A 24,112-nucleotide genomic window follows, 5' to 3' on the forward strand; every position below is an offset into this window, starting at 1 on the left:
AATACTCATTGTTAATAGAGGATTTAATGCTATTAGAATATTGCATATTTTATATATAGTTTTGAAACATAATTTGCATGGAACTCATTTAATGTTGGTTTTTTTAATTGAACGTCATAGGCCTAGACATTGTGTACATCTAAACAAGGTGTTTTTGCTTGATCTATTAGGTCAGGAAAGCTAAGTGAAATATTACTCATAAATCTTGAATGCAACTTCTAGGAAGTTAATTCCAATTGATTGATGGGCATGGATCACTTGATAGTGTAGTGTAGTCGATTGCTTACAAATACAATTTCACACTCACTTTGGACCCACTTTGGACGTTATGTTCAGTTCATGTATGATTGTGCTTAGTTTCAGGAATGTTTTTGAATACTAGGTGCAATCCGCTACTCATGAGCGTTGTTCTCGTCTAAATTTTGCGCAGTTTGAGTTGTTGTTGGATAGTAGCTCTCGTGTCTCACAAATTTGTTCGAATCGCTCTATGAGTCCTTCAAAGGTGAAATCTAAATTCCATGAGGCATTCTGATAGTTTGATACTATCCCATAAGTTTTATAAATAGCGACGTTTTAAAATACTCATATACATCTTGTGTATTTTTTAATTGTACTTCCAATAAGGTAAATGATTTATTTCTTAGTCCAACCTTTACTTTTATGGTTCTTCCTTCAAGTGGAGCTTGATACTCATTTTGCACAAAAAATAGACATTATAGTATGTAATATTTAAAGGGGAGGAGGATAGTGAATAGATCATTGTTTTATTTATATACATCCTACAGTTTGCTACTCAAACACTAGCTTATTTCTATTTTAGGCTAACTTTTATGTATAAAAATCTGATTCGTTCTTAAATTTTTTATCCTACTAGAATTGAAACTTTTAGGGTCCTATTTCCAAAAGTCCTCTATGATCTCTAGGTTGAATTACGTTAACTTGAATCTTAGGAGGTTCAAGATTTGCTTCCCATTTTTTTTATTGTACTCCCATCCAAATAGAAGTGGATCTAAAATAAAGAACGTTTCCTTTTTAAAAACTCCATACATATTGAGTAATATTGCTAAGTTATTGAAAAAATTCTATGGATAACAATCTATCTATGAGAAATTTGGTAAGCCGAAAGGGTTACTCATAATTGTGCAATATTATCATTGTATGTTGTTGTCTAAGGAACGAGTCCAAAAAACTAAAAAGTATTAGTAGATTTTGGAGATTGCATGTGTCCAAACCGAATCTATGGTCATCTTTAGCAAGTCCATGAAATTTCGTATGTAGGCTGATTGCAAAAATACTAGGCAAAAAGTGGCATTTTAATAAATGATTAAATATATAAGAAAGAAAGAGTACTTAAGAAATTATTGTCCAATAAAATTGGCTATTTGATATTGTATTATAGTTTCCTTGGATTATACATAATTGATTTCAAGGATTTGGTATTGAGCTCATGTAAAGCTCCTAACTTAAAATCATACACTTGTCATTCACGATTTAATCAAAAAATGAAATCAAGAATAAAAAATGCATCCTTTATATTTTGTTGATAGTTGATAAGATTGATTGGTAAAGAAGGAAGCTCAATATTTTCACCATCACAATTTAGTTCCTTATCAAGAAAGCTAACTTGATTCTTTGTAGTCCCTTATGTCTTCTTCAAGCTCTCATAAATTAAATGCAATGCCTCCCCATCATGGGGAAGTTGCGGCATTACCATAGTAGCCTCCACAATAATTGTCACATCCCTAGACAATCATTGTTTTAGAATTATAATGTGTTGGATGTATACTTGTATAATCTTAAAGTATGGGTGCAATTGAGCGACAATAAAATGTGCTAGTGTAGAGCTATATACCTAGAAACCAAATATTTGGTAATCTCATAATTATAGATAGTATGGCATGCATACATGCAATCCTCAACTAAAGTTCTCGGTAGATTTAGATAGCACTAGAACATTCATATTGTCACTAATTCTGAGGATTAGAGAAAGATTTGAGAACTTACCCTTGTTGACTATTTTTACAAATTTTGTATGAAGGTATTTTGGGCTACAACAGAGCTGAGGCGTATTATCTCTTGTTTAATAGCAATGTTCATAATTAAAATCAATACTGATTTACGCGTACTTTTATTATCTATCAGATTACTGATGACACGTGATTGTTTTCTATGACAATCAAAAGCTAATTTGTATCATCCACAGCTATGAACTCCTGCATAGTTGATTTCATTTCACGCTAAAGGTTAAGCTTTGAAGTTAAATTAATTCAATAATGAATGTGACAACATGTTAAATATATACATCCAGATAAAAAGAATAATTCAATAACCAACACAGTTGTGGTGACATTGCGGCGCAGAACGTTGGACGTTGATGTCATCTGGAGTTGAGTGAGACATGAATTATTCCTCTTCTGATGGCTGCGTCCATTTGCCATCTGGACCTTTAACGAGGCCCTTGTTCTGTTCCTGCCACCATTTTGGAGGAATTTCATATTTCTCGCGCAATAAATCACAGCTCTTATTAACCAGAGCATGATCTCTTCCACTCCAAGAAAACGGCTGCTTACTTCCAACATACCCGTCCAGTAAATGCAAGTAAAGCTCTAAATTATGAAAGTAGGCAAGATTATGGGTGTGCTGAATGAATGGAGAATTGTTGTGTAAAGGAAGCTCGAAGCCAACATGAAAGTATGTCCACGGAAGCCAATGCAGCAATTTGCTGAGGCATCCCACGTTCTCGTTCATACAAACTCCGGGCACTTTGGGAACCACGTCACGCTTGTTCACAAACCTCAGCACTTTCACTCCAATCTCCTCCACCCGTTTAGCAAACGCAAGATTTCCCACCCGGGGAGAGGCAAAAGCGAAGACGGTGACGGGAATTTGATGAAAATTATGCTTGGTGCAAAGCATTTGTTTGATATCATAAGCGCTCAAGGTTGCAAGAGCAGCTCCTAAGCTGTGTCCCGTAAATGTTATGCTTAAATTGTCCATCTCTTTTTCATAAACTTGAATCAATCGTTCTATCTCTGAGACTACCAAATCTCTGGTGCTGATGTTCACAGTGGCTCCTGCAGCGCCTTGACGGTGACGGACAGTTGAAGTATAGCAGCTCAGGAATCCTCTCTCAATTAGTACTCCATCCGCGAAATGATGCTCTTGGTTTTTGCCTGTCCTCTTGCATCTATAGGATAATCTTGTAGGTACAAGAATATCTCTCAGGTCTTCTATCCATTCTTCAGCAGTCTGAGTTCCTCTCCATGCAATCACTATGTCTCGTCGTCCAAGCCTTCTTATCTCATTTGGATCCGTGCAAACTGCAATAAAACCCAACCAAACACCTTGGTCTTTTGGTTTCTCACCAAAAACTTGATTTAACAGATTACTATTGGCGTAAACATATTTAGTGACTTGGTAGCCACTTTCAGACATGCCCATCTTATTGAACAGATCTCTTTTACTGTGATAACATGTGCCGTAGTTTTTGGAGTAGCTTTTGCCATCAAATGCGTCGTAACAAAGCTGTGCCAAATTCCCATATCTGAGAGCTTCAGCTTTCAAATTGGGCACCATGGGATCAAGCAAACCATTCCAATTATGGGCACCTTGTATATCTCTCCATACGTCACATAGCTGAGGCTGCGTTGAGTTAGTTTGGGAACTGGGTAATAATACAGCATTATCTTCAAGCTGGGGCAATGGAAATACGGCCATTGATTGACTGATAGAAATTAAGGAATCAATCAAATAATTGTGTCTGATTTCTGGGATGTCAAACAATGATCGGCCAGACAAAGCGTTCGAGGATGAATACAAGGTTTAAGACGAGCACCTTATAAATAGAAAATCACGCACTACAATAGCAGACAATCACGCACTACAATAGCAGACAAAGTAGAATTTCAATCTTCCAACCTGAACTTCTTCTTGTTGACGAGAATTGGGCATATAAGGCTTTGACTTCCCTTGTTCTTCCCGCGTTGTTGTTTTCAAACCTAACGTTCAGACACTAGATTAATACTACAGTATTTATTCAAAGACTATAATCAGAAGGTGTCAAGCTCCCCCACACAGATTGCAATATATTTTTTCAGCCGCCTTCACATCATGTATCTCGTGAATTTCCATCGCCACACTCAGATTGTCTGGCCAGGGGTTCCTAACTTTCAAATTAGCAAAACCCATGACCGCTATTTCTTTGTATCAATGCAAACTGCGCATTTTCTAACATTTTAATATTTAAAAGGAAAGATCATAAATTTGTGTGTTAAGATCTTGTTTAGGTATAAAACTGGTATCAAAAAGTTTGACAGGGATTTCCTAATTTTCTTGAATGTAAAAGTGAACATTTTTCAAAGGGGCATTTGTAACTTGGGTAAGAACAAGCTATAAATAAACCGACAGAAATGTTGTTTATGTCAAGGTGTGGAAAGTAATTAAGGATGGACTCAGATCATGCGTGGTTTTAAGATAGACACATCTCACATGACACATGATATAAAAAAGATCCTTTTCGCTCCATTTTATCTAGGTTGATGTCAAATTTTGTGATTTTATATGTTGAAATCACATATTTTGATTGTGGTGTTTTATGTTTTAAAAAACATGTCTATGTTTGGATATCTGTGTTTACATTTATTGATGAAGTATTTGAGATATTTATAAGAGAACTCCATTAATTCAGTTTTATATCTTCCTACACATCTATTATTCGTTAACCCAACTCTAGATTAGGATTTTCTAAAAAAATGTGAAAAAATATCTAACTAATTCAAGTCAAGTGTTAACCTTGTATCATTTGTCACTTTCTTTATAATTTTTAAAATCTTTGTGAGCTTAAAATCTCATGTCCTTGTGTATATAAACTAGTTTGGAGGGCTAAAATTGCAACAAGTTTTACATAGTGGGTCCAAGAATTTGCTAATTTACACAAAATTGATCGACAATTGTTAGAAAATCAATCAAACATTGTGGCTCACCTTGAATTGCGAATAATATGGCAACTATATTTGATGGGTAGAAGTGTAGATCCCTTAGGGATTTGTATTGACTTTATGGAATCATTGTATTTTTTTTCTAAGTGTATCCTTTTGCTTGTGAAATCCAATAGAGAGGTCTGTTTTAAAATCAATTTGTTGATCGATGGTCATCCCCAAACTTGCCATACTTAATACTTGCAAATGTGGTTGCAACTTTAGGTTTCCATCACCGATCATCTTGATTGCATTTTCAATCAAATAATTCATTTCCGCGGGATAGTAAATTATTCCTATAAAAATTGAAATACATATGAAAACTATTACGCAATGAATGTAAACTATAAAACTTTACCTTATGAAGCAGACATTGCAAATGAAGTTGAAACAATAATACCTATTTAACCATGTATAATTAATGTTGAAGATACAACATAGTTGTTTCCAAGATGAATTAATTTTTTGAAGTGTAATACATTTAGATAGGTTATACATATTTTTTGAATAATACATGTCAATTTTCTTGTTTTGATGTTTTACAACAAGATAATGTCTTATGGAAGTTTACACTCTACATAATTAGAAAGAATGAATGGTGGTGAGTAAAAAGGGATACAAAATATGAGCAATATTCTATACGACTTGTAAAATGCCAATAATCTAAAAATAACATTTATTTTTACAAACATAAATATAAATGTGGATTAGAATGAGTGAATTAAAGATTTTTTAGTTATTACTAAGCTAAAAAATTATAATGAATTTATGTAAAATGGTAATAATTATTGATATAAACATATAGTTCCTATTATTGGTTTAGTTATGATTGATTAAAGCAAGATAGGCCTGGACCTCTTACATAACCACTATAAAGAAGCTACTTGAAGACAGAGGACCAGAGGAGGTCATACGGGCCCCACTAGGTAAGGTTGAAGCCAAATGAAACTTATAAAGTCTTAGAATTAAACCCTGGTGAAGAGGGAGAGTGTTCTTGGAAACCACCGACTGAGATAAGGAGGAGCAAATCCATAATTTTTTTTAAAATTTAGCTCCTATTATTGGTGTAGTAAAAATATTAGTTAGAACTTTTATTATGTGCCAACAATTGTAAGTAATTCAAATGAAATGTGGGACGTAATTTGCAATTAATTAATTATTGCTAGTAGGTATGATCACTTGTAAATACATCTATCACTAATTGTTGGAGAACAGTAATAGAAATTTAAAATAGGAAGCAACTCAAGAAAAGAACAAAAACTTGAAATATAAAAAATAAAGTTATTATATTTTATTAATGTAAGCAGCTAGAGAGGTGGGAATGGCGGGAACAACTGGAGTGACTGGTTTGAATTCGAATGGAGCAGGAGCAGGAGCGGGAAGATTGGGTGATGAAGGTTTCGGAGGCTCCCACGTGATGTAATCCATGGGAGAAACAAAACCTAAAGCTTCTGATGGCAGTCTCAACGGGTTTTGGGATGGGGACACCTTGCCGGTACCAACAAAAGAAAAAACTGACTTTACTGTTTTACCTTGTGGTGGGGAGGGTCCCAGAAAGTTTGTGGAGAATCTTAGGAAACCGGGATCTCTAGACTGCAACAGAAAATGGTCTACTTTATTTGGGTCAAACCTCAAATGCAAGGCTATTGCGCCTCTTCCCCATAAAGTGGACCTGAAGTTTGGCTCTTGTTCAATTTCTATTCCAGATTGTATCGTGGAAAAGAATATGGCTAATCTGACCCCTGTCCTGGTTGGCAAGTTTATTGGCCCTCGACCTAATATTGAAGCTGTTAGGGATTCGGTGTCTCGTAAATGGAAGGGAAAGGGTCAAATTGATGTGGTTTCCATGTCTAATGGTTTTTTCTCCTTCTCCTTTGCCTGTGAGGAGGACCTTCCATCTTTCTTAGCGGGTGGTCCCTGGATGTTAGGCAAATCATCGTTGGCTCTCAAGAAATGGGAACTAGGCTTTAACCCAAAGGAATGGGAATGTAATGAGGCCCCTATTTGGGTGCGGCTACCAAATTTTCCTATGGAGTTCTAGGGTGAAGAAATCTTTGCTGGGATTGTTGGATGCTTTGGTGAGCTCCTTTCAGTTGACCCAGTGACCTCTGCGAAGACGCGTCTAGTGTATGCTAGAATCTGTGTGAATGTTAAACAATCTGCTAATTTGCCAAAGGAGATTGGCCCCTTCTCTAAGCTGGGCAAATGGGTTTAGAAAGTCGAGTATGAATCTATTCCCTTTACTTGTTTCCATTGTAAAAAAGTTGGTCATTGGGCCAGGGAATGCCCTTCTAAGCCTATGCCTAAGAGGAGTTGGAAGAAGAAAAATGAGACAAAGGGGGTGGATTTGGTGGAGTCTCCGTCCTTAGATCCCACTCCATGTATGGATGGAATGAATAATATCCCATGTGTTCAGGTTGGTCCAGATCCAAATCCTTCAAACCTAGATCCCTTGAATGAGGGGGGGGGGATGCAGGGGGAAGTTTGAAGCCCGAGGAGATTTCTAATGGGGATAAGTCTATGACGGAGGTTCATAGGGTTAAGGATCCTTGCATCCACCTTGTTGTTGATGTTGGGAATTTATTGGATTCAAACATTACTGACGATGTGACCCAGGATGATGATAATCCAAATCTGTTTATTGAGGTAAAAACTAAGCACAAAAAAAGGAACTCCCCAAATGGTCATTTATTAACACTGGTTTCTAGTGGTGTTAAGACTAGAAACAAACAAAAGGTGGATTGTGGATCTGATTTGAGGGTAGTGGGGAGGCCTCCCAATGCGATTAGTAGAGACAACAATAGTCAGTATTCCATTGTTTATGGAGTCCAAATAACACTACAAGACATGGGGATTGGTTCCCCCCATCTAGTCAAATGAAAGTCATTTCATGGAATATTAGGGGATTGAATCATTCCCACAAACATGATCTTCTATCCAACCTAGTTAGAGATCACAAGCTAGATATATTCTTGTTCAAGAAACCAAAATGCCTGGTTGTAGAGTGGAAAAGATCAAATTGGTTATTTTTAGAGATTGTGGAACTAGTTGTGCTAATGCTAATGGGGCTTATGGTGGTACTGCCACTTTGTGCAATCCTAGATGGCTTTTGGGTAAGGTTGTCTTTACTTCTCCTAATCACATTGCCACTAGATTTACTAGTCTATCTGATGGATCATCTTGGATCATTTCTAATATCTATGGTCCAAATGGGAAAAACGCTATAAAAATGCTCGGGTCCTGTATTATTAATGCTAGAATGGCTTTCCCAAATGGGAAATGGATTCTATTGGGGGATTTTAATACCCCATTATCTAGTATGGAAAAGGCTGATGGGATGCTTGTTTTGGAAGAAAGTAGGGAGGACTTGGTGGATATGATTAACTCTCTGTGTTTGTTAGACATTAATCTCCTTGGAGCTAAATTCACTTGTTCCAACAGAAGAAGTGGGGGGGGCCTCATCCAAGTCAGACTGGACAGAGGTATTATTTCTCCTGAGTGGATTCATAATGCTTCTTGTAGATTAAATGTGTTGTCCAGAATTGGGTCTAATCATTTCCCGATTTTTCTGATTATATCCCCTTTAACTGGGAGGAAGGCCTTCCCCTTAAGGTTTGAGAAGATGTGGCTTTTAGCTCTGGATATTTATGACAATATTTCTAAATGGTGGAATGTTGACATTCAGGGAACTGCAATGTTTAGAGTGGCTAATAAACTAGCCAATATTATTTCCAATATCCAACTTTGGAATAAAGTTTCCTTCAGCAATATTTTTTAGATAAAAGAAAACCTTAAGAAAGATTTGGATGATGTACAGTCTCAGATTCAAGATGTGGGGTATGATCCTATGGTTATGGATAAAGAAGTTGAGTTACTTACCAAGATTCATGATATCATCTCTAAGGAGGAGGAATTCTGGAATCAAAGGTCCAAAGATTTATGGCTCAAATCTGGTCACAAAAACATGAAGTTTTTTCATATGACTATCCTCAAACATAGGGCCTCAAACAAAATCAATAAAATTTTAGTGGATCATGGCTGGATTGATAAGCATGAGGAGTTAAACTAGGAAGCCATTATATATTTTTCCACTCTTCTTTCGGATGATGGCTGTCAGGATGTTAATGCTCAAGATGAGATCCTGTCGAAGTTTAGATGTACTGTTTCCCAAGACATGAATAAGGAGCTAACCATAATCCCATCTCATGATGAGGTTAGAGCTGCAGACTTTTCCTGTGAAGGTAATAAAGTTCTTGGCCCTGACGGTTTCCCTATGTTTTTCAAACTTTTTGGCAGATTATTGGTTCGAATGTTGTGGATGCTGCTAGAGAGTTCTTTGGTTCCTGATCTCTTCTTAAGGAACTAAATGCTACCTTTTTTTGTCCTGATCCCTAAGAAACCTGATGCCTATTCCTTTCAGGACTTTAGACCCATTAGTTTATGTAACTCGATCTATAAAATCTTTACCAAGATCATTGTGTTTAGGCTTAAAAATTTGCTGCATTCTTTGATTTCGAAGCATCAGAATGGTTTCGTACCTGGTAGACAGATTTTGGATTCTATTATTGTTGTCCATGAGAATATCCATTCTTTAAGAAATTGGGCTTCTTGTTGAAGTTGGATCTTCTCAAATCTTATGATCAGGTCAATTGGATTTTTTTGTTTAAAGTGCTTCAATCCTTTGGTTTTGGTAACCATTTCATCTAGCTTGTCAATCAGTGTGTTACCACTCCCAAATTTTAGGTTTTGGTCAATGGTTCGATGTCTGTTTGTTTTTGGCGTCATGGGGTATTAGACAAGGGGATCCTCTCTCCCCGTTTCTCTTTATTCTGATGAGTGAAGCTTTCGAAAAAACTATCCAGAGAGATGTTAGGAAGAGCAATTTGAGGGGTTTACAACCTTCTTCCCAAGCTACTATTTGCTCCCACCATCAATTTGTTGATGATACACTACTGATGGGGGAAAGTTTGATTAAAGAAGCAAATACTATTAAAGCTATCCTAGATACTTATGAGAAAGGATCGGGGAAAAAAGTCAGTCTGTCTAAAAGCTCCATTTTCTTCATGAATACTTCTGAGAATAGAAAAATGAAGATTGCCAATATTTTGGGCTGCAAAATGGGTGTTCTCCCTTATTCATATTTGGGTCTGCCCTTGTGTGTGGGACCTACCTCGGACTCCTTCTGGTCTAGTCTGATTGATAGATTTCAAATGAAGCTGGCTGGTTGGAAAGGAGCTTTGTTAAGCCAAGCGGGTAAACTTCAATTAATTAAGGCTTTTCTTCAGAACCTTCCCCTGTATGCTATGAGTCTATTTAAAATCCTGGCCAAATTTGCTGATAGAATGAAAGTATACAAAAGAAATTGCTTTGGTCAGGTTCTAAATCCAAGAGTAGGCTTCATTTGTTCACCTGGGATCAGGTTTGTTTGCCTAGAAATAGAGGAGGCCTGGATATCAGACATCTAAGAGACTTTAATAGAGCTTTAATGGCTAAGTAGCTATGGAGATGTTTAAAGGAGAACAATGAATTGATCGATATTTTCAAGGACTAATACCAAATTCATGATTTCCAAAGAATGTTGGAAAATTATTCCCTCCCGACTTCTGTCTCTCATATTTGGAATAATTTCTTCAGATCCTCTTTCATTATTTCTCACGGAAGCCGATGGGTTCTAGAAAATGGTAGAAATATAAGGTTTTGGGATGATTGGTGGACAGGAGAGGGGCCTTTGTCTAATTCAGTGTGGGCTTCATAATTCAAAGAGAAATGCATTAATCTCATTGCAACTTGGGTTGCAGATTATATGAGTAATGGAGTTTGGGTGGACCTTAGAACCTTGGATGCTTCTTTGGCTGCTTTGTACTCTTGGCTGAACCTGATCATCATTCCATCCTTTGGTGGAAGATGTGGCTATATGGAATGGTTCTACCTCGGGGCATTTTTTGGTGACAGATGCTTTCTGAATCATCACCAAGTCTTTTTCTCCTCCCCCCTTTTGGGCTAGAGCTTGGAATAAACTCTCAATTCCTAAAGTTAATATATTCTTCTGGTTATTCATGCAAAATAAGATCTCTACCATTGATAATCTCTATAAACGTGGGATCCCCATTAGTAATAGATGTTTTTTATGTAAAGAAGAAGCAAAAAATGTTGATCATCTGCTCTTACATTGCTCCTATGCTAGGGACATCTAGGCCTTCTTTTTCAACCCGTGGAATATTATTTGGGTCCCCCCCTGATTCTATTCAGAACTTTTGGTTCCAATGGAAGTGCCCTTATGACAACCATGCGATTGGTATTCTATGGAACTTATCCCTACCTCATATTGCTTGGGGTTTGTGGAAGGAAATAAATAATAAGGTTTTCAAAGATATGGAGTCCATTGCTCTTGTGGTGGCTATTAGAATAAGGAATGCTATTAAGGATAATTTTCTTAATTACTATCCTAGTGGGAAAAATGATCCTGGACTCTTGAGTCTAGCCAGGAGTAATGGGATACTATCAAGCGGTGGTAGATATGCTGGAATATATCGATCTCTATTTATAAAATTAAACATACCAAAGAGAATGTTTCTTGGAATCCGTCCCTTCTAGGGTGGATCAAAATTAATATCGACGGGGTGGCCAAAGGAAATCCTGGGATGACTGGCTATGGGGGAGTGGCGAGGAACCATTTGGCTTCTCTAGTCTCTACGGTGGTGCTCCCTTTTGGGCACCACAACTAATGATTTTGTGGAGGCCAATGCCTCCTACATAGGACTACGCATGGCGAGCAAGGAGGGGTTCAAACGGGTCTGGCTAGAAAGTGACTCGCTTAACATTGTCAAATGCATTAAGGGATGTACGGTGCCTATGTGGACTATTTCAAACTTAATCAAGGATTGCCTTGAAATGATAGCCGACCTGCAGTATTTCAAGATATCGCACATTTTTCGAGAAGGAAAAAACTTGCAGATCATTTGGCCAACTTGGAGGTGGGTAACGTTGTGGTTAAATGGTGGAGAGGAGAGGAAAATTTCCTGAAAACTCTGTGCGACCTTGCAAGAAATGATGTCAAGATCTTCGGCCTTTCCAATGAAGTTAATAATGAAAGATTATGATGGAATGGGAACCGTTGGGGTGGTAGTTCGAATTATTACCACTTTGAGAAGTTTTAGAACTTTCAGTTTTCCCTATTTCTGGTTTGCTTTCCTCCTAGTTTTTTTGGAGCCTTGTTGTCTAATTTGCTCAAGCTAGAGAATGAGAGGTGAAAAGAATAGATTTGAACCCACAACCTATGATAAGTGGCAGAAGAATAAGGAGGCTCGGGAGGAAATTTCTGATAGTGGGATGGTGCCCTTTTTGGAGAGACTGCATGGTCATTCTGCCATTGTTACAGAAAGCTTTGTTAAAGGTTGGAAGAAGGGTGTGTTGTCTGTCTTTGGTGCGGAGTTTCAAGTCAATGAAAACCTGGCTGCCACTGTTACTGGTCTGGATATGAAAGGCATAAAATTATATAGAGACAAGAAGTTGGGTGAGGAGGCTATTGATCCTTTTATGATAAGGAAAAGGAAAGACAAAGGGTTACGAAAATGGCAGATGGTGGCTATAATAGGAAAGAGATGATCTCCCTCTAGGCTAATATGACATAATTCATCATGAGGTACATCACCTTGGATGGTAGATATGCTAGCATTTTATCACACCATTTTAATATCTTAAATCATTTTAGGCATCGTAGATTTATTTCCATACCTTTTTATTTGGTTTCATCCTTGGAGAATAGTTTAGTTAAACATTTTGAAAACAAGGATAACCCTGTGATTCATGAAGGCCTTATCTTGTTGATTATGGAATACGCCCAAGATCATGAAGTGAAACCCTCCCCCAAGGATAGAACCCACATTTCCTCCTCTAACCCTGATGTGCAGTTGGTCTCTGACACGAAGATGGATGAGGATGATAGTGGTACTGCCATGGATTGGCGTGATATCAAGGATACGAAGGACCCTGAGTATAGACCAAAGAAAGAAGGGGAGCAGAAAGTAAGTTCAAATCTGGTAGCAGGAAAATGCAAGACCTGGAACCACCCACCAAAAAGATAACAATATTAACCAAATATAGTGAATCCAAGGTCCTAGACCACGAGATTAGGTTGGACATCCCTATCAATGTGGATGATGAAAAATAGGGGTTTGTGAATAAGGAAAATAAAAGTGATAAAAAGGAGGAGAGGGTGCTGGGAAATCTGCTTTTGGAGACTACCAGAAGTCGGGAGAACTAATGGAAGTGGGTGGATAAGGATATTGGATCCCTAAAAGATGGGATTAAAGGAATTTTCGAGACTTTCACAAAATTCTGTGGGCCCAGTAAAACTGAGAAGATCATGAGTATGATCCGGAAAATTTATCAGGATGTGGAAACTATGAAGGTTGACCATGAGCGCAAACTTGAGAAGCTAGAAGAGGATGTGAGTGAGATCAAGGAAAACCTAAACAATCTGGTGGAAATCAGTAGTCAGGTGATGAACAATAGTGCTGATGGTTTGAAAAAAATTAATTTCATGATGACTGATTATAGAACCAGGACCATCGCCAGTGACCCTCCCTTGGGGGAAAAGTAGAAAAAAGAATGCCTTAGAGGGTGGATAGAGTGTTGTTGGTGGGAAGACTCTCTCAGGTCCTTGCACTAGAACGAGGAGCCAAAGCCAGGACTCCGGAACCTCCAGATTCATCATGGAGGATTTGGAAAAAATTAATAAGAGGATTATTCAGAAAAAAACTGAATTGATGCACTCTCTTAGTTGATTGCTTTTCCCTATTTTTTGGTTCAGCTATTTTGGTTTTTTGGCTTTCGATCTGTGTGGGGTTTGTCCCCTGTTTGTCTTAGTTTTACTGTCTAATTGGCTGCTGGCCTTGGTCTGTAATACTCTGGGTTTCAGGTCCCTATAAAACCAGTTTATCTTCATCAAAAACAATTGTAGCTACAACTATTCATGCTAAATGGAAACCTTAAAACTATTATAATATTATATACTATATACATAGTTTTGAAGCATAAGTTTGTTACATGTTATTCAAGTAAATCTTAAACACAAGTTCAATGTAAGGAGAACTTCCTTTTCCATACTACTCATCAGCATGATTTTCTCATAGGAAAGTGTAATTTAGAAAACCAAATTTTCATAAGTTGTACGCAGACCATTTAGTGTTTCTTCCATCAATTGAACTTCACAGGCCTACACATTGTGTAATCCAAGCAAGTTTTTTTTTTCTTGTTTTATTAGGTCAAGGCAAATAAGTGAAACATTACTCATAAAATATTGAATTCTTAATTTATTTATTCAATTGATTGATGGGGATGAGTCACTTGATAGTGTAGTGTAGTAGATTATACACCTTTTTTATCGCTCACATTAGACCCACTTTGGTGGTTATATCTAGTTAATAGCCGATTGTGCTTAGTTTAGGGACCTTTTCCAAAAACTAGGTGGAATCCCCTTCTCACGACCTCTCTTCTAGCCTACATTTTTTTCTAAAAGGGTGTCTAGAGCCCCTTTCCTTTGACTATAGCACCTAATGGACCTGTCCAAGCATTTTGGCCCCAAATTTTGAATTACAACGGTCAACTTCATAAGTAGCGATAAAGAAATCCTTGATATCGTCCTTCCCTAAAAGTAACCAGGACAACTTTATTTTTCTATAAAATGGATAGAGTAATCATGACAAATTTATAGCCATATTAATAAATATGATAGACATAAGCGTAATCTAGAAAAAAATTCATTACTTACAAGAATGCTTAAATGCATATGTAACATAAAATATTTTCTTACAATTAATGATTATCTAAGGCAATTGGAAAAATTTAAGTTGCAATGGTAAAGATGATGTAAATATAGAGAGACATACATGTACCCAACAATTATTTTGGAATTATATGCTGGAATTTTTTGGTTGAGATAAAGTTGATCTCATGGTTAAAGAAAAAGTGCCAAAGATAGTGAAAATAATATCACAATAAAATAGGAGACTTGGTTAAAGGTAGCTTTAAACTATTAAGGTAGGAAACTTCAACATTTTTCATAAATTAAATGAACTCTTCAATCACAATAATTGACATTCAGTTATTGAATAAGCTTGAGAATTAGAATAAATGATGGGTTTATAATTCAAATCATCCATATTATAAAAGAAACTCAAATTTTTATTTTTACTACACACCAAAATAAGATTAAAGTGATAACTTTAAAGTGAAAGGGTGTAAAGTATAGATCATTAAACTTGTATTATGATTGAAAAAATTAATTACAATATTTGTTTGAATTTAGTTAGAATAAATAATGGGTGTGTTATTTAAATCATCCATATTATAGAAACAACTGAAATGTCTCATTCTATTGCACACAACATAGGGTTAAAGCGAGAAATTTAATGTGAAAGGGTTTAAAGTATAGATTGAGAAACTTGTATTATGACTAAAAAAAAGTTATATAAAGTTAACTTATAACATCTCTTCATGAAACATAAGAGAAAACAATGTAAGACTTTGATGAAATAAGTTAAACAACTTCCAACAATTTATTTATGTGAAAGGGGTCATACAAGTTCAGTTCTTGGTAAACCACATAGGGAACTACAATAATACCATACTACGTATGATTCATATGGTTTTGAAATGCACAACGGATAATAGGAGCATTGCCCTCTCAATAATAATCATCACAATACATTTCCCGTAGGAAACTACCAAATCCAAATAATTCCATGCATGTTACATGAAACTTAATTACAATTTATTCCATTTCCCTAAATTCAAACTCTTTGATATCACATGTACAAGATCTTGTTACTTCTACTTGTTCAACAGTCCGACTACAATTAAGCGAAAGAGAATGTGCAAAATTTTGGATGTCTATTTCATTAAACCCACTCCATTTCACAAACACATTTGTGCCAATCGATGGTAATGAAGCATTGACTTCTAAATCACTACTTGAAATCAATTATTTGAATTTGTTGTTGAGGATTTGTAATGACCTAAAAAAACTAATAAAAATGTTAATTATGGAGGAGAAAATTGTTGAGATTTTTTACAATCTTTGATTATTGATAAGGACAAATATTTTTGTGCACTAATTATTCTTTGTCCTAATTATCATAACATTTTTTTGTTTTCTAATATGAATTATAAATAGTAAGTATGAATTTAATCTTTTAACAATGAATCAAATAATTAATTTCATATTTTAATATTGAATAAATAATCTACATGGTCACATCTAGAAGTAAAATATTTAAATCGAATCACATATTTAAGTGTAAACAAAAGGTATTTAAGAAATACAATAATGTCCAAATTAAATAAATCAAATATTGGAAATAGGAATTAGTTTACAAATTTATTAGAAGTTAGGATAATGTAAGGTGCAGTAGATATTACAAATAGAAACACATAAATAAATTGGAATAAATACAAATTACTATCGAGAGTCATTTAAATAAATAAAAAGGAAGTGCTTTAGTTTGAATAAACAAACAATATAAAAAAATTCAAGTTAAGAAACATCATATATATTTCCCATTTGTAAAATAAATGAAAGATTGACAGACAACTCCACGTTAAGTATTGAATATTAAACCTACAAAATGATTTTTTTAAATATAGTTGGTTTAAAAAAATAAACATGTTTTAAAATACACAATCATATATACATTAATCATTGTACATTAGAGATAAAATTTCAAAAATAATTGGTTTGAAAATCTGTACATGTTTTAAAAGACATAATAATAAGCAACCCCATTTGAAAAAGTTTAATACATAAAATTGATTATTGGAGAATAGATACCTAATACTTTAGCTTTCCACAAAATAATTACAATTTAGAAATCAAATCAAATTTACACTTCACAAATGGTAAGCATATCAAAATGGGACTAAGAATGCTATAATATAAATATCAACAAGTTTCTCTTACTAAACATGCCTTAGTATTGAGAGAACACGATTGAAATACATTTAATACCTTATGTGTTATAAATTCAACTAATGTAATAAATTTACTTTTCCACAAACATTGTCAATTTTCTATAGCACGTTATGTTTTTTCTTACATATTTTGCTATTTACAGTATTGAAGCAAGAAATGAGATTAAATTGCAAATCACCATCTTAAACAATTACTAAGCAGTAATAATACTACATGGGTATCTGGCCTCAAAACTAAAAGAGTTCATAAATATTTCCACAAGAAGATTGAAATTTTCATAACAAGAAATCATTAACAAAGCAAGAAAAAATAGAAATGTCACAAATCTTGTATGAAAAATATTTTTAAGTGCCTAGGGATCAAGATTCAGTGACATCACATAGCTAGTATGGAAAAAAAAAATCATATCATCCTACCTGCACAGAATTCAACAAAAAAGAAATTACAATGCAAGTCTTTATCTTCACTAGGATCAAATCTATGTATTGGGCTATAGCTTGAATATTAGATATCCTACTTCCCTAAGTATGAAAACATTGGAGCCATTTCCTAGCTATATAATGAGACAAATCACAATTATACTTAACTATGAGCGATAACTAAAATTCATTAGAACAAACAAATTATAAAAAAGATTGAAATAGGAAGAAATAATCAAAAAATAAAAAATCTTTCTTAATAAACCTTGGACCAAGCTTCCAAAAATTCCTTGCCTATTAAATAACAAATTCACTATCTACATAATGTTCTAAACACTTAACTAAACATATTAAACACACCACAACACATTGAAATTATCATATCAACCAAAGCCCCGAATAAACTGAATTGAAAAAAATTATTTGCTGAAACTAGTGAACAACAAAACCCACCCCATTTCAAATAAAAGTTTAGAGTCATAGTTCAAATTATATAATTTGTACTTCCCTTTAAGCACTTAAAGTTATAAGCATATCTTACCTATAGAAAAACAAGTCACCTTTGTAGTTAACTTAAAAAATAATTTAGGTGTGCAACAAAACATTTTCATTTGGGAAAAGTAATCAAGATTTAATGAATCTTTCTTCTTCGACATTCAAAAGTTCTAGGAAATCAAAATTTGAAAACATTAGAAACCTAATAATAACAATTTCATCTCTCTCAAAAATCTTCAATTACCTAGCTGAACGATAAAACATGTAAAATTTTAAAATTATATTCTCCTTCTCCCCAACAATAAAATGACTAGTGGTTTTAAGTCAATGCCTTGTTCATCTTCTTGAGCTTGCAATTGTTATCACGTGATGAATATTACTAGTTTCCTATTACAAATCGCTTACAAACTATGTGGTATTCTCCTACTTAGTTCAGGAATTCCTTCAACTATAATACTCTAACTAACAACAACTAATCAAAATAGAGTAAAAAACATCAATCAAAATATGAACAAAGATTAGCTTTTAAAAATTATATAATGCAAAGAGATCAAGCTTCGAACGCATTGCATGTCATGCCTAATGGGTGTAAATTAGAGTTTTTTTAATATGACACAATTTAGGAAAATGCATTCACCCAACATGGTAGATGACCAAAATAGTAAATACCAAATTAGAAACAAGTACATACCCATCATTTGTTAAAATTTATCAACTATTTTAATTAGAGACTAAAAATTGACTAATGTTGATCAACAAGTGAAGCGAAAAGTTTTCAATGTAATGTTTGTATTTTAATTACATTTTAAATTTAATTTTCAACTAAAGAAATGTTAATACTAAAAAATTATTAGTAGATTAATCCAAGTCCAATAGTAATTCAAATTATGAGTCTCTAATTATAAAAAAACATACAATCTATTTCTGGTAGACTTCTTAGAAAATTTTTAGCCAAATTGTGTGCTTTCTGTGAGATTTCTTGTGATAAATTATGTTACTATTTGGAATACTTTGAGAGATTGAAGGAAAAAATGGGATGGAGGTCCAACATTGAGCCCATTATAAAGAAACCATATGGCATAAAAAAAAAAGGAAAAGAAAAAAAAAGAATAAGGTGTTGGTGTAAATAATTATTCATCTTGGATATTGTTACACTTACTTAAGTTTACTTAGGAAATGCATTTCATAATAGTTTGGGTATGAGACACTTGGGTGTTTGTGCCACATTGGGATAGTGTGTGTAGAAGAAATTCCACCTTTTATGGTGTTGATCTTGTTGTTACACTCCACATTCAGTGGGTGATCCACCTCATGTGGACTATTATATTATTTCTCCTACCTACCCACACCTATTTCCTACCTACCCTTGTTTCTTATTGAGCCACATGTCATGTTTGTGTGCTCACATATCCCTAGCCTTGCCTATATAAGCAAGCTCATCTACATTGTATGTAAATTGATATTATTGATCATTTTCTATTGATGAGAATATAGTTTATTCTTGTCCTATATTGTGTCTCTATTTTGAACATTTCATTGAGCTCTTGATCTTGGCAAAATCTCACATGGTATCAGAGCCATTGGGGCTTCATTGATTCATCTTGAAGAGGCATTATTGCGATGTCAAGAGGCAGATCTGAAGAGCAACATCTTTTGGAGGCGTCCTAGACCAGATCCGACCCTGCCATTGCGTCTAGAAGGATGTTTCCATGAATTTTGGTTATAAAGTCGGCCTATTTTGACCCCCCCTGTGACCTGCCATACCCTGCAGGTCTGCAGCACCGGTCCACATCGCCCGTGCCGCCGCCACCTTCGGTGTCCTCAGTGGCGGCCCCTTCCTCTCATCGGCCACCTCGGCTTTCATCCTCCCATCTATCGCTGTCAGCACTGACCGTCCCATCCTCGCCACGCTCCGCCCCTGCCTGTACCAGCCACCGCCTGTGCCGATACCCGCCATCCCCGTCGCCGCCGTCGGGACCACTTCTCCTCTTCGGCAACCACAGCCCCATCCCGCCGGCCGGGACATAGACTCCATCGGCCCCTCGACTCCGGCCGCTCCCTCCGTCGGCGACCACCAAAACAGGCGGCCCCGCGTCCGCCACTGGCCTGCGGGTAAAACCCGTACGCACAGTCATCCACCACGTCATCTGCCATGTAGAGCTGACCCACACCACCCAGTGAGCAAATCCGTACGGTACGGCCTGCACAGTCAACAGTCCTTATAGTACGGACGCCCAGTCAGTGGGGAGGCAAAGTTTTTGCGACGGTCATACAGCCGTCAAATTTAACACAGTGAATTGCTGACATCAGCGCCACGTCATCATTTTTTAAAAATTTTGCAGGCCCCTCTCATTGAGTTTTTTGATTTTGCAGTTCAACTTCAAATGGCCATAACTTGCACATTTTTGCTCCTTTTTGGGTGCAATTTTTTTTGAAATGGGCTAGAATTTCATGCTCTCCATAGTGGTTAGGGGCTAGACATATTCACTTAACCGTTGTCTAACGAATCATTTGAATATTTAAGATACAGGTTAGGGGTTTCTGCCCCTCCAATAGAGACTTGATTGATGAAGTTTGTCATCAGTCAGACATGTATTATCAGAGACATTATTCATTTTGGCACTAATGAGTGGTGCTAGTACTCAGGGGGAGTAGTGAACTTTGAGATTCAAAGGTTTATATCATTGCTTTGATATTTTTGTCAGATTTCTGGCATTGATATCAAAGGGGGAGTGATAGTAATGTGAAAAATCATTCCGAACCTTACAAAGATATCATTCATTGGGGGAGAGCTATTGATCGTTGGTTGTCTTCCACAGGGTGAGACTTGTTTGGAATCTCTTGGTACTTAGATGTTTTTCACCTCTAGTGTTGCCATTAATTCCAAAAGGGGGAGATTGTTGGCATTATGGATGAATTGATTATGTGTTGCATTGATGTACATTTTGTCATTGATGTCAACACTAGCTGATATGGATGGTTACCGACAGACAAGTTTTGGTTACCGATAGAAGATCTAGTGTTACCGAAAGAAGAGATTATCTGTTGACACTTCCGACATGTTTGGATCAGTGAAGTATATTGGATTTTATGAGTTATATGCTCCATGAACATGTTTTGGTCAGTTGGTATTGGCTTGGTAATTGGATGTTATCATACACTTTGGTAAACCCTTACCAACACTAGTTTAAGGCTTTACCGACAGAGCTTTCATTGAGGAATTGTGACATGATGCATAATTGGTGTAGGTGCAACTTCTTCATGGACTTCAGGATGCTGAAGATGTTCTTTGATCATGCTTCAAATGCTTGAAGATATTGCTTTGGCATGGTGGACCCAGAATAGGTCTGGTACCTATCTAGGTTATGGATCGGTATCATGCTATCGTGTACTCTACATGTTACCAGGATGATTCGAGATGATTTATGGATTTGTTATTATTGTTTTGGTCTTAAGCCGACATGGCATATCATTGTAAATGGAATTATGTAATGATATTATTGTAATATCTTTAGGTGGCTGACCTAATTGGTTTAGGCCTTAAGGTTTGTATAAATAAGAGGTAGAAACTCTTTGTAAAGTATCATGGTTATTGAAAAGGTCATGATCAAGGAATGTAATGTGCGAATATTGTAATATCATTCAGACAAAGGAGTTGATCGATCATTGGTGATCGAATTGGATTCAGAAGAGGATTTAGTCCTCCGACATTGAGCTTAACCGGGACTGTAATCAGGAATGGTAGATGCTATTTCCAACAGTTCACTCTATGGATTGTTGTCCATTTATCTTGAGAAGGTTGTAGCCTCTCTATAGTCAGTGAGACTCTTTTGTAATGAGAAGTATGCTCTAGGCAGTGTGCCTTCCTGCAAGTGCAGGCCCCTCTTGTAACACATACTTTTTGCAAAAGTATCATCTAACTGTGGGTAGGTTTACCACCATGGTTGTTCCCTTTCTGGGTTTTCCATGCCAAAATCATGGTGTTATGTGGTATGGTTTCTTTGCATTGATTATATGGTTAATTGTTTTTGATTAAGGAAAATCAGGTTTTAAGGGACCCGAAACCCACTTACATTATGAAGGATGAGCATGAAAGAAACTAGAGAAGACAAGACCTAGACAAAAAAGATGCAAAAAAAACCAACAGCTAGGATAAAAGGACAACACAGAGCCAACGAGAAACTGGCATCCAAACTCCAACATTACATATCAAATAAAAACTTTAATAGACTCTTTGCATTCTGAACCAACAACATCATGGTCTTAGCGGCTTCTCTTACATCATTGTTCTCCTATTTTAGCTGAATGCCTTTCATCTTTGTCTCCATATCACTGGTTGTCTGCCTGGTCCTTCACCTGGAGATTTGATGAGTAGAGGTGGAGGTCGGTATATCATCAATGATTACCAAATCCTTATTCTTATTTTTCCTCTGTAAGTGATCCACCAAGGCATTCATGTTTTGAGACGAGATTCTCAAGACCTCAAGACTGTGGTTCATGAAGTTTTTCAATGCCTTCTCAGTTTTAGCAACTTGATTGATGATGATCTCATTATCCACCTCAGTCTTTTCTTTTAAAATTCTAATCACATCCTCCAGATGTTTCAAATCCCCTTTTATAAGATCTTTTTCCGACCAGTCCTCCATTTCAATTTCATCCTCTGCTTCACTGGTTTCCACCTCCGCACTCTTTTTCCCCGAATTAGTATACTTGATCAAATTGTGAATCTTATTCTCCAGGTCTCTCTGTTTGCTCTGAATGCTGGTAATATTTTCAATAACCCACTTCTGAAAATTGAAAGACTCTAGCGTGTAATTTTGAGCGGCATTCAAGATAGTTTTTGCCGTATCCCTTTCCTGCTTAGAGCTCATGGATTTAGGGTTGGATTCCTCCATGGAGTTCTGGGTAAAATTCCTGCTATCTGAACCCATAGGGTTAGAATCAGGGTTTTCAATATTGGCATCTTTTTTCCTTTCCTCCTCTTCTCCAGCATACTCTTCCTTCTCACTCTCCACTTCAATCTCAGCCTCCTTCTCCTGTTCCTCCATACCATCATTCACCTCTGTGTCCACATTATCAATGTCAACTCTCCCTTTTTTATGGGTAGGGGTATTCGACAAATCATCTTCAGACTCAGAGTCATTACAACTCTCAGAAATATGCGCATTTGTTACCTGGTTATCATCCTTTCTAACACTATCTTTTTTCTTTAGGTGTTCGTAAATGAGAAAAATAAGCCTCTAATGGGCTATGGGGTAAGATTTGGGCTTTTTGGCATGGTCAGCCAAGCTCTCATTCAGGGATGATGCTAAATAAAAGGGCAAAGAAATCTTAACCCCATGGCAGAAATGATTGAGAAATGCAAAATGATAATTGTAGACTTTAGTAAATCTACCATCAACAGTCAGGAATTCCATCAAAACCCTTAGCATTTTCTGCCAAAAAGACTTTACCTACTGGGGGAGGTAGTAAGAAACATTGTCTTGCTTGGCAAGCCGAGCTTTCTCATCCTCAGTTTTTGGGAAGTTTTTAATCGCTTCAGCAGCAAACTTTCAGTCTCTGTAGAACTTTGTGCCCTCCTTTTGAAGTCTCGTGACCTCCGCAACCAAATCCTCATCAATCTTCCAGGTCTCCCCAAACAAAGTGACTCTGTTGCTGTTCCAACCCTTAGCAAAGCCTTGAGACACTGATTTTCTGCTACCATGCAGCTTTTCCATATAGTTGGTGAATCCATGTCTATGGAGCCTCCTCCACACTTTCTGCTCACTTTTCCAGTTCTCGCAACCAGAGGGCTCGTTCCGGTTTAGGTTACCTCTCATGTTGAACAGCAGGTTGAAGTCTCTAATAGTATATCTCACAAATTGCAGGCCAAGACTTAAACACAGGCTATTGAGCAAAATACTGGGATCGCAGAACAAAGTACCATCTTTGATTTTAAAGAAGTAAATAATAATGGCCGCAGAGATCCAACACTTATTATTATAATCCCCGTCACACAAATGATCATAAAAATGATGCCTAAAAACAATCATTAACTGACAGTTCGCTTGCCCCCAATCTCTGTCTTTGGATTCTGGACCCCAAAAAGTGATCATGATTTTAACTTGAACCATTGATGTGATCAAATAATAATTGCTCCCTAACATCCCTTTTACATTGGGCCTCTCTGATATATTTAGCATCCACCTCTAAATTGACCCCTTCATTAGCTAAAAGGTCTGCAACCTTATTGCCTTCCCTTAGAGTATGAG

At 36.2% G+C, this 24,112-nt stretch overlaps 1 protein-coding gene across 1 annotated transcript; it reads right to left on the reverse strand.

Annotated features, from left to right (window-relative positions):
* Positions 1–2,403: 2,403 nt before the first annotated feature.
* Positions 2,404–3,717, reverse strand: LOC131861599 (phospholipase A1-Igamma1, chloroplastic-like). Its single transcript, XM_059214949.1, has one exon. The coding sequence runs from the start codon at positions 3,715–3,717 to the stop codon at positions 2,404–2,406; it is 1,314 nt and encodes a 437-aa protein (XP_059070932.1).
* Between the last annotated feature and the right edge of the window lie 20,395 nt (positions 3,718–24,112).

This window comes from Cryptomeria japonica, unplaced genomic scaffold, assembly GCF_030272615.1.
Source record: "Cryptomeria japonica unplaced genomic scaffold, Sugi_1.0 HiC_scaffold_28, whole genome shotgun sequence".
Classification (NCBI taxonomy): domain Eukaryota; kingdom Viridiplantae; phylum Streptophyta; class Pinopsida; order Cupressales; family Cupressaceae; genus Cryptomeria; species Cryptomeria japonica.

Bases quoted from the DNA above. Each gene is read 5' to 3' on its own strand.
- LOC131861599 (XM_059214949.1), bottom strand. From the start codon at position 3,717: ATGGCCGTATTTCCATTGCCCCAGCTTGAAGATAATGCTGTATTATTA.